Source organism: Nannospalax galili, unplaced genomic scaffold, assembly GCF_000622305.1.
Source record: "Nannospalax galili isolate Female #2095 unplaced genomic scaffold, S.galili_v1.0 scaffold2844, whole genome shotgun sequence".
Lineage (NCBI taxonomy): Eukaryota > Metazoa > Chordata > Mammalia > Rodentia > Spalacidae > Nannospalax > Nannospalax galili.
The window spans coordinates 41,019-52,128 of NW_008351457.1; the positions used below are offsets into that span (position 1 = coordinate 41,019).

General features: G+C 37.9%; 1 protein-coding gene across 1 annotated transcript in view; it reads right to left on the reverse strand.

Moving 5' to 3' along the window:
- Window positions 1-11,110, reverse strand: part of LOC103746186 (guanylate-binding protein 1-like) — a 25,391-nt gene that overhangs the window by 7,929 nt on the left and 6,352 nt on the right. Inside the window, exons 5-6 of the mRNA XM_008848309.1 lie at window positions 6,350-6,592; window positions 2,863-3,143 (exon numbers count right to left, since the gene is read on the reverse strand). Of these exons, the coding sequence (XP_008846531.1) occupies window positions 2,863-3,143; window positions 6,350-6,592 (524 nt within the window). The remainder of the gene's footprint in view (window positions 1-2,862; window positions 3,144-6,349; window positions 6,593-11,110) is intronic.

Below are 11,110 nucleotides of genomic sequence, written 5' to 3' on the forward strand. Positions count from 1 at the left end.
AACATGAACATATGCAAGTTAAACAACACATTCCTGATTAATGAATGGGTCAAAGGTGAAATTAAGAAAGAAATAAAAGAATTCCTGAATTCAATGAAAAGGACAATACAACACAAAACAACATCTGGGACACTTTAAAAGCAGTCCTAAGAGGGATGTTTATAGCTCTAAGTGCCTATATTAAAAAATCAGAAAGAGCCCAAATAAATGACTTAACATTGCAATTCAAGACCCTGGAAATGCAAGAACAAATGAAACCCAAACCCAGCAAAAGAGAAGAAGTAATAAAAATAAGACCAGAAATTAGTGAAATTGAAACAAAGAAAACAATACAAAGAATCAATGAATCTAAAAGCTGGTTGTTTGAAAGCCAAACAAGATCTAGATGATTAGCCCAGCTGACCAAAAGATAAAAGAGCATCTCCAAATCAACAAAATCAGAGATGAGAGGGGAAACATCACAACAGACACCAAAAACATCCAAAGCATTATAAAGGAATACTTTAAAAACCTATACTCTATTAAATATGAAAACCTAAAAGAAATGGATAGATATCTAAAATCATGAGAATCACCAGAGTTAAACCAATAAGAGATCAACAGTTTAAACAGACCCATAACATATGGGGAAATTGAAGCAGTAATACAAAGCCTCCCAACTAAAAAAGGCCCAGGCCCAGAGGGACTTACAGCACAATTCTACCAGACATTTGAGGAGGACCTCAAGCCAAAACTACTTAAATTATTCAAAAAGATAAAAGCAGAAGGAGAACTCCTAAATTTCGTCTATGAAGCCAGCATCACTCTAATACCCAAACCAGCTAAAGATATAACCAAGAAAGAAAACTATAGATCCATATCCTTAATGAACATAGATGCAAAATTTCTCAACAAAATACTTGCAAACCACATACAGATAGATGTACATCAAAAAGATAATTCACCATGTTCAAGTGGGCTTTATTCCAGAGACTCAGGAATGGTTCAAAATACACAAGTCAATAAATGTCATCAATCATATAAATAGACTCAAAGAAAAAAACCACAAAGACAAAAACATCTATTGTCATCTTAATAGATGCAGAAAAGTCTTTTGACAAAATTCAGCATGATTCATGATAAAAGTTCTAAAGTGAATTGGACTGGAGGGAACATACCTCAACATAGCTAAAGCTGTATACAACAAACCTACAGCCAACATCATTCTAAATGGAAACAAACAAACAAACAAACAAACCTGGAAACGTTCCCATTAAAATCAGGAACCAGGGAGATCCTAGCAGACAGCCTGAGAGGGTGGGTTCCGACCTCTATCATGTAGTGGCTCTGATCTCAGCAGACCACCAGAGAGTGCCAAGTTCTGGCCTCCCTCTGGCCTCTCTCTGACAGAGGCGCTGAGAACACAGGGGACTGCCTGAGAGCCCCGAACCCTGCCTCTATGTGGTGGTCCTTTTAATAAGATGAAGCTAAACAGGAGTCCCTTCTACATGAAATAACTACCACCATCACAACTTCAGCTGAGCCTGACTGCTAAACACCATCACAATTGGGTTTGTTGATGGTTGTGCTCATTCATTAAAGGAGGGCCAAGCAGGGTCATTGGACCTCACCGCATTATCCAGCTACTCTTCCCAGCCAACTGAATGTAATTTGACCCTAATCACACATGGCCTCCTGGATTTGGGGAGGGCTAAACTATACAATCTGGGCAAGGCTAGGAAGAGAAGGCATGACCCATGCTGGGTAAAGGCTTTCCAGTGTGCATAACCTCAGGGCATACATACACCTCAGCAATCCACCAGTTACCTTGGTAAGTAAGCTCAATAAATTCATTAGTTCCTCAGTAAAACTTTAATCAAACATTGGCCCAACACTAGAACCTTGAAAAGAAGTCTCACAACAGATGAAAAATTTATTTGTTAATGCTCTTGTGTCTCATAATTATTTAAAAAAAAAAAGGAAGAAACAAAACAAGAATGTAAAAGATGTTAAAAGGATATGGGAATGGAGATATTTTCTAAAATAGAAAAAATGAGAAAGCCTAAGCAAGTGATAAAGGTCTGTGTAGGTTTCTTATGATATATAAAGGATGAGACAAAAATAATATACATGTAATCTTAAAATGTCTATGGTCATAGTTTAGTCAACTAGTTTAAGGAACAAAATATATATCTAGTCAAAGTTCATCTGAGAATATTTGGTTTTTTTTTTTTACCCAAGCCTTATCTACATAGCACATGATTAAAAGTACCACACTGGTGGAACTAACCTTATTGGATGTTAACAGCCATAGTTTGAGGCCTATACTAATATGGTCAGAGGCCTATACTAAAAAAGGACAGTTTTTGCCCCTTACCCTCCAAGGTCAACTAAGTTCCAGGGGACTATGGAACATCTCTCAAAATGTCCTGTAACTGTGGTGAGTCACCTGTCCTCTTGCTCAAGGAAGCCATGGAGACCCCATGAGATGGACTTGAACCAGCGTCCTGTCTACAAAGAGGAGGCGTCAATCAGAGGAAACATCTCATTTATGCTTCCAAGTAAAGCCACACATAGTCAAGCCAGGAGCTCCTCCCAAGCCCAGGTGACCCCTGAGGAACAGATCATCAAATGACCTTAAGTGTAAAAATAAATTGATTTATTTGGGCCCACTGAACGGTCTTAAACACCCAAAAGGAAAGTATAACCAAAGGGTAAAGTCATCAGTATATTTCTTTAAGAGTTTCAATGGAACTAATATTTTTAATAATGATTACAACGCTGTGCACAGCACTGTGTGTGACTCTCTTGGGGACTAAGAATACTCTTGCTACAGATGGCCCATGTTTTTCTGACTCTTACGATATAGGATGCCATACATACCCATAATTCCTTCTGGAACCTTTGGTCTACATCATTGAAAGAGTTCTTCATGAATAGTTCAACAGCCTCTCTCTCAGTAGCTCTGTGCAAGACCAGAAGCTCCTGAAGGGTTTCTGTTGGTAGGTGCACCTTCTGTTCCACCTGCTGTTCATAGTGGGCAATGGCCTTTTGCACTGCAGCTGAGTTCTCTATCTGGGCTAAAGCCAGGACTGCATTCTCCATGCAGGGCAGTTCCCCATTGGTGATAGCATTGACATAGGTCAGCACCAGATGCTGTAGACCTGTTACAATAAGGAATTAGAAAAGATAATTACAGCCAGTTAGTGAGCAGAATACTCCACGGTTGTCCACTGAGCTTTCAGAATTTTCCTAGACAGAGTAAGAAAGGCATAATTAAACTCAAAATTCAGAGGCTGTTAAAGCCTACTTTTCCTTTTCCTTGCTTACCCTTGAGATAGGAGGAGCGAAAGGATCGGGACAACTTTTGGATGGGCTATTACGTGATGCCTCGTTCTTTTATTACCTTTGTTTTCAACTCCTCATCTTATTATTTTTCTATTCACTCTTCCCCCATTAAAATGGCCAAAGAGAAAATTGGTCTTTTCTTCTGTGTTTCTCCTGTTATGGGCTACAGTACCTCTTCTAGCCTATATACATGGGTCTACCTAGAATTTCTCTCACATGAGCTATAAGCAGAGACCATACAATTCAGGTTTGCTCAGGGCTTTGCTCTTTGTAAGCCTGACAGCATCACATTCCAGGAACACCAGGTCTCAGGCAAATTAGAGAGGTTGTCAGGCCCCTCGCAAATAGAGTTCTCTGAAGAGCTCAGTCCTTCACCTTCTTTTCTATTGCTATAGGGACAAAGTCACATCTCTATGGATGAATCATGGGATTTCTTCCATTCTTTTGACATTGATTTATGTTCTGGATTCTCTCTCTCTCTCTCTCTCTCCTCTCTCTCCATGTATGTATTTATTAATCTCAGGGATTTTTTTGTTGTTGAAATAGGGTCTCACATTTTTCATGTTGGTCTCAAACTTGATATGTAGCACATGATGATCTTGAATATCTGACCTCTCTCTCCCCCAATTCTCAGTGCTTGTACACCTCCATACCAATTTTGTGATACTGGGTATGAAACCCAGGATTTGGTTCTTGCTAAGAGATCACTACACACTGGCCCACATCCCTAGCCAGGGATCCCGATATTTGGTCTGCCTTTATTGATTACTGTAAATATCAGAAGAAAGTCCACATTAAATTATTCAACTATGGGGCTAGAAAAATGGCTCAGCAGTTAAGAACACTAGGTGCTCTTGCAGAGGACCTGAGTTTGGTTCCCAGCACCCACATCATGGCTAACAACCATTTGTAACTCCAGTTCCAGGGGAACCAACACCCTATTCTGACCTCTACAGGTATTGCATGAAATGGGTGCACTTATGTACATGCAGGCAATATACTCATAAACACTAAATTAAGATAAAATATCTTAAAAGTATTATTCAAATACAAACAACTCCTTCCACTCTGAAAATTGGTATTTTAAAGTTCTTTTTTAATTGTATGGGTATGAGAGTTTTGCCTGCATGTGTGTGAATGCACCTATGAATGCAATGCCCATGGAGGCCAGAAGAGGGCATCAGATCCCTTGGAACTGAAGTTATGGACAGTTGTTAGCTATCATATGGGTTCTGGGAATAGAATCCAGGTCCTCTTGCTCTGCAAGAGCAATCAATGCTCAACAGCAGGGTCATCTCTACAGTCCCTGAAAATTTACTTTTCATCTTCTTATTACTATCTCAGTAAAAAATAGAACATTAAAGAAATGCTAAACTTCAATCTCAGATGACATTTGTATTTTCTTCTTAGTTCTCCACATATCCATATTCCACTACAATCAAGACTTTTGGACTTGATATCAAAATATGTAAACATCTGGCCCACTTTGATAATTTTTGCTGCCATAACCTTTTCCTTCTTGAAGATCAGGATGATCTGTCTTTGAAACAGTAGAACCTGAGACCTGAGACCAAACCATAACATCTGCTTATGGGTGAGACCCTGAACACGGTGTCTCAGGACCCTTACATGTGGAACAGCTGCGTGATTATTAGAGAAAGTTGGCAGATCTAAAAGGCTGTGTTCCTCATTCTAAGAAAGGCATCTTAAATTCCCTGTCTGAGAAAGTAAACATGCTGATCCATACGTCATCAGACAATAACTCTGAGTAAGGTATAAACATCCTGCTATGTAATTGACTTAGCTTGCACCAGCTAAGTTACTGTTCTGGTTTTTCATCTAAAAATATTCTGATGCTTTGTATGCAACTGCAAGAACCATACATAACTGCTACATAACTACATTTCTTTTCAGTATAAAAGCCTATTAGGCTTTTAATAATATGGACTTGATACTAGACCTGCAAGACCCAGAGTCTTCACTCTGGGTCTCTGATCCACTGTCACAGGGTAGGGTCCCACACAGGGTGGCCTCTGCATATCCTAACCTTTACATTGTAATCCATTGAATACCAAGTTCATCATCTCCCTCCCTGCCTTATAGAAACTGCAACTCATTAAGCACAAAACATTCAGAGACTTATAAAAATCCTTTACCTTGCTACCCAGAATTCTCTAAGATCCTCCCAAAGACTTCAGAACTAACTGCAATTCCCTTAAATCATCTGCCTGTGTTTTCAAACAGTCATCAGCACTGCATGCTTCCTCAATCGGGAAACTTTCATCCACTGTCTTCTTTCCAGTCACTTGAATCTTCAATTTCCTGAAGCTGAAAAGTCGTGCCCTGGCCTAGGCCTTCTTCTATTACATTATTCTGTCTGGTAAAGCTATTCTGTGTTCTTCAAGGCACTTTCTACTGATTTTCAAGATCTATCTTATTTATCAACTTCCAAGATCAATATTCTCTATGTCCCTGCTGAATTATATCCCACCTCTCTAAACGCCTTACTCTCTCATAGAATCCTCTTACTTTTATTAATTATGTGAATTGCTATTTTTCACTATGAATTGTATCTTTTGGTTTTAAGGTATCTTTGGATTGTATTGTGTTGGAATGAGGAAAAAAACATGTTTTTATTCCTTGTTATAAGAAGGAGCTAGATCACTGAAGTGATTCCCTAAACCTTTTTAGTTTCTGACATGAATATTGTATCATTTAGTGGCAAAATCACACTTACATATGGTGCTTGCCTTTTGTATGAATTTTAAAAACCTTTTTCATAAGTAGGCAACCATGAATTAATGTTGAAGGATTTTAGGGTTGAATTAGATTCTAATTCTTTTCTTTTTCCCTCCTTTGCTGTTATTGATGTAAGATAGTGAGAAATAGCTTTAGTTCCCAAGTAAAGTCCATCATGTCTGGAATGTGCTATTTTCAACAACATGGAGACATTACATGTTAGTCAGAAGTGGTACCATGGCTAAATGGGAATCCCAGTTAAGAATTATAGTGAATGACTCACGTGGTCCATTGACTTTGATGCCACCGGAGAGAGTCTTGACATCAGAATGTTTGAAGATGTATGAGGTGAACTGTGAAACTTGCTTTACAAATTCAGGGCTCAGGTCACTATCTTCCATGGTCTCTAGTTTGGAAAGGTTCTTCATTTCGGCAGGCTGTTCAAAGATGAAACACTTCCTCTTTGGAAAGTATGTTCGTATACACAGCCTAGGCTCATTAAATGTTTTGGTTTCCTGATCCATTCCTGAAGGAAGAAAAATTAGGTGTAACAAATTTCACAAATTCTTTCAATATAAAGACCTTTCCAGACCTCAGAAGACAGCCTGAGAGTGGCTGTTCTGGCCACTGTCTGGTTTAGATGCTGAGAACTCAGCAGACAGCCTGAGAGTGCCTGGATCTGGCCTCCTTGTGGTGATGAGCACTCCTAAATTGTGTCATATGCTACTCCCTAAGTGGAATTACTTGAGACCCCTCCCACACCAGGGCAGACCCCTGCTCTAGGGTAGGGTAAGGCCCAGACCTTAGCAGACAGCCTGAGAGTGGCTGTCTGGTCTCCTTCTGGCTTAGGCTATGAGAACTCAGCAGACTACCAGCGAGCATTTGATCTGGCCTCTGCCTAATATAGTGGCTGAGAACTCAGCAAACTACCTGAGAGTGCCAAAATTGGGCCTCCCCTTAAGGAACTTCCAAAATTGTACTCTGAATACCTGCTAGTAGGTGTCCAAACTTTAGAAGGAAGCCTGAGTGTACCTGACTGGAGCCTGACATAGGCTTCTGTGGGAACTCCTGAGTAGCTGATCTGCTGATCTGAAGCCATCAGTTCCCTCCAAAATAAAATCTGAGAGAACCTGAAACCTAGACCAACCAGCTCTACAAAGCCAATAAAAAAAACAAATAAGATTGTACAATTATTGCACACCAATAATGCAAACAGAAGCAAGCTTCAATTCAACTAAAGAATACTTGATTTTCATACCAGAATCACAAACAACAAAAGAAAATCACGTGCCATATCACAATGAAAAAAAAAAAAAAAAAAAAAGGAAAGCCAAAACACTATGTTCCTACCAAACTCCACCAGTCCTATAGAAGAGTTCTACAAAGAGAATCCCTTAGAAATAACCGAGGACACAGAATTGAAAAGAACAGTTATAGGAATCAAGGAATTCAATGAATTTAAAGAATACAAACAAAGAAATCAAAGAACTAAAAGAAGATAGGGATGAACTTCTGAATGAATTCACGAAAGAAATAGAAACCTTGAAGAAAACTCAGGCTGAAATGAAGAAGGAAGTGCAAAACTCAGTAAGCCAACTTGAAACAACAGGGGAAAGCCTCACTGCTAGAATGAGTGAAATAGAAAACAGAATATCAACACTGGATGATAAAGTTGAAGAAGTGGACCACTCAAGCAAATATTATGAAAAATTGAAAAAAAAACACAGGAATGGAATGTGCAAGAGATATGGGACACCATGAAAACACCAAATCTACATATCATAGGCATAGAGGAAGGAGAAGAATTTCAGGTTAATGATGTTGACCAGAACTTAAACAGGACTGTAGAAGAAAGTTTCCAAAATTAAGGAAAGACAACAGCAAAAGAAAAACAACAACTCATATATAAAGGAAAGCCCATCAGAATTACAGCTGACTTATCAATATAAACTATGAAAGCCAGAAGAACCTGGACCTAGGTATTTCCAGTTCTAAGTGACCATAGATGCCAGCCCAGAATACTATACCCAGCAAAAATGTCTATTATACTTGAGGGGGAAAGAAAAATCTTCCATGACACAAATAGTCTGAAAGAATAGATGTCCACAAAACCAGTCCTTTGAAGAATACTTGAGGCAATACAAAGAACAGAGAAAGGAACAACTATACCCCAGGAGCAATGAGAGAAACTAAATAAAGGTATAATTGTGGAAACACAAAATTAGACAAACAATGCAAACAGTAATCAAAATGATGGAAACCAATAAACATCTTTCAATAATAACTGTAAATATCAATGGACTAAACTCTCTAGTCAAACGACATAAGCTAGTTGAATGAATTAAGAAACAAAATCCATCTTTTTGCTGTTTACAAAAAACCCATCTCACCTTCAAGGATAGGCACTACCTTAAGGTAATAGGTTGGAAAAGAATATTCCAAGCAAATATCACTAAGAAACAAGCAGGGGTTGCAATTCTAATATCTGAAAAAATAGATTTCAAACTAAAATTAATCAGAAGACATAAAGAGGGTCATTTCATTCTGATCAAAGGTACAATTAACCAAGAAGATATTACAATCCTGAACATGCATGGACCAAACTCTAGTGCACCCAAATTCATAAAAACAACACTACAGGACTTTAAGACACAGATTAATCCCAACTCATTAATAGTTGGGGATTTCAATATCACATGGTCTCCATTAACAGGTCAACTGGAGAAAGAATAAACAGACATCTGAATTAAATTATAGTATACATCAAATGGATATAACAGACATCATCTTAATATTCCACCCAAGCACCAATGAATACACTTTTTATGCAGCACCCCATGGAACTTTCTCAAAAATTGAACACAGACTGGAGCACAAAACAAACCACAACAAATAGAAAAAATTGAAATAATTCCATGCATTCTATAAGACTACAATTCATTAAAGCTTAAAATCAACACTGGAAGAAGCCATAGTCACTACACAAACTCATGGAAATTAAACAACACACTCCTAAATGATAAGTGGGTCAAAGGAGAAATTAAGAAATAAAAGAATTCCTGGAATTCAATGAAAAGGCCAGTAAAACACAACAAAACCTCTAAGATACTTTAAAAGCAGTCTTAAGAGGGATGTTTATAGCTCTAAGTGCCTACATTAAAAAATCAGAAAGAGCACAAATATAAATGACCTAACATGGCAACTCAAGACCCTGGAAAGGCAAGAACAAATGAAACCCAACCCCAGCAGAAAAGAATAAATAACAAAAATCAGCCGGGTGTGGTGGCACATGCCTTTAATTCCAGCACTTGGGAGGAAGAGGCAGGCAGACCTTTGTGAGTTCGAGGCCAGCCTGGTCTACACAGTGAGTTCCAGGACAGCTGGGGCTACAAGGAGACCCTGTCTCAAAAAGACAGAAAAAAAGAAATAGAAACAAAGAAAACAACACCAAAAAAAAAGATCAATGAATGTAACAGCTGGTTCCTTGAAAGGCTAAACAAGAGAGAGAGAGAGAGAGAGAGAGAGAGAGAGAGAGACTAGGAGGGAGAGAAGTGGTTGTATGGGGAAGAGAAGGAGGGAGAAAAAAGGAGGGAGGGAGGAAAGAGAAGGAGGAAAAGAACAAGATCAAATCAGCCAAAATATGAAAAGTAGATGAATCTGGATAAAGGTATGTGGTACAATAAGATTTTAATTTTTATTTTATATATCTAAAATCATGGGAACCATCAAAGTTAAACCAAGAAGAGATAACATTTTAAGTAGACACATAACATATAAGGAAATCAAAACAGTAATACAAAGCCTCCCAACTAAAAAAAAGCCCAGGCCCTGATGGATTTACAGCAGAATTCTACCAGACATTTAAGATGTCCAGCCAATGCTACTTAAATTATTCAAAATGATAGAAACAGCAAGAACTCCCAAACTTTTTCTATGATGCCAGCATCACTCTAATGCCCAAACCAGGTAAGGACACAATAAAAAAAGAAAAACATAGATCCATAGCCTTAATGAACATAGATGCAAAAATTCTCAACAAAATACTTGCAAAACAATACAGATGTACATCAAAAAGATAATTCACCACGGTCAAGTAGGCTTTGTCCCAGAGATGCAGGAATGGTTCAATATATGCAAGATAATAAACATCATCAATCATATAAATAGACTCAAAGATGAAAAATACATTGCCATCTTAATAGATGCAGAAAAGGCTTTTGACAAAATTCAGCATGCATTCATGGAAAAGTTACTAAAGGGAATTGGGTTGGAGGGAACATGCCTCAACATAATTAAAGCTATATACAACAAACCCACAGCCAACATCATTCTAAATGGAGAAAAAATGGAAGCATTTCCATTAAAACCAGAAACCAGACAAGGATTTCCAGTATCTCCACTACTTTTCAATACAGTGCTTGAAACTCTTGCTAGAGAAATAAGACAACAGAAGGAAGTTATAGGAGTAGTAGTTGGAAAAGAAGAGGTTAAATTATTCCTTCTTGAAGATGATATATTATATCTGAGAGATCCAAAATGTTCCATCAGAAAACTCCTAGAACTGACCAACACTTTCAGTAAACTGTCAGGTTACAAAATTAATCTACAAAAATCAGTAGCCTTTCTTTATACCAATAACAAGCAATTTGAGAAAGAGTGCAGGGAAATGCTCCCATTCACAATAACTGAAAAAAATATCTGGGAATAAACCTGATGAAAGACATCAAAGATCTCTATTACGAAAATTTTAAATCTTTAAGAAAGGGATTGAGAAGACACAAGAAGATGGAAGGACCTCCAATGCTCATGGATTGGAAGAATTAATATCATGAAAATGACCATCCTACTAAAAGCAATATATATATTCAGTGCAATCCCAATCAAAATCCCCATGAAATACTTCACAAAATTTGAAAAAATCTTTAAGTTCATATGGAAGCACAAAAGACCCCGGATAGCCAAAGCAATCCTGAGCACAAAGAGCAACTCTGGGGGAATTACTATACCAGATCTCAAAGTATACTACAGAGCTGTAGTCATAAAA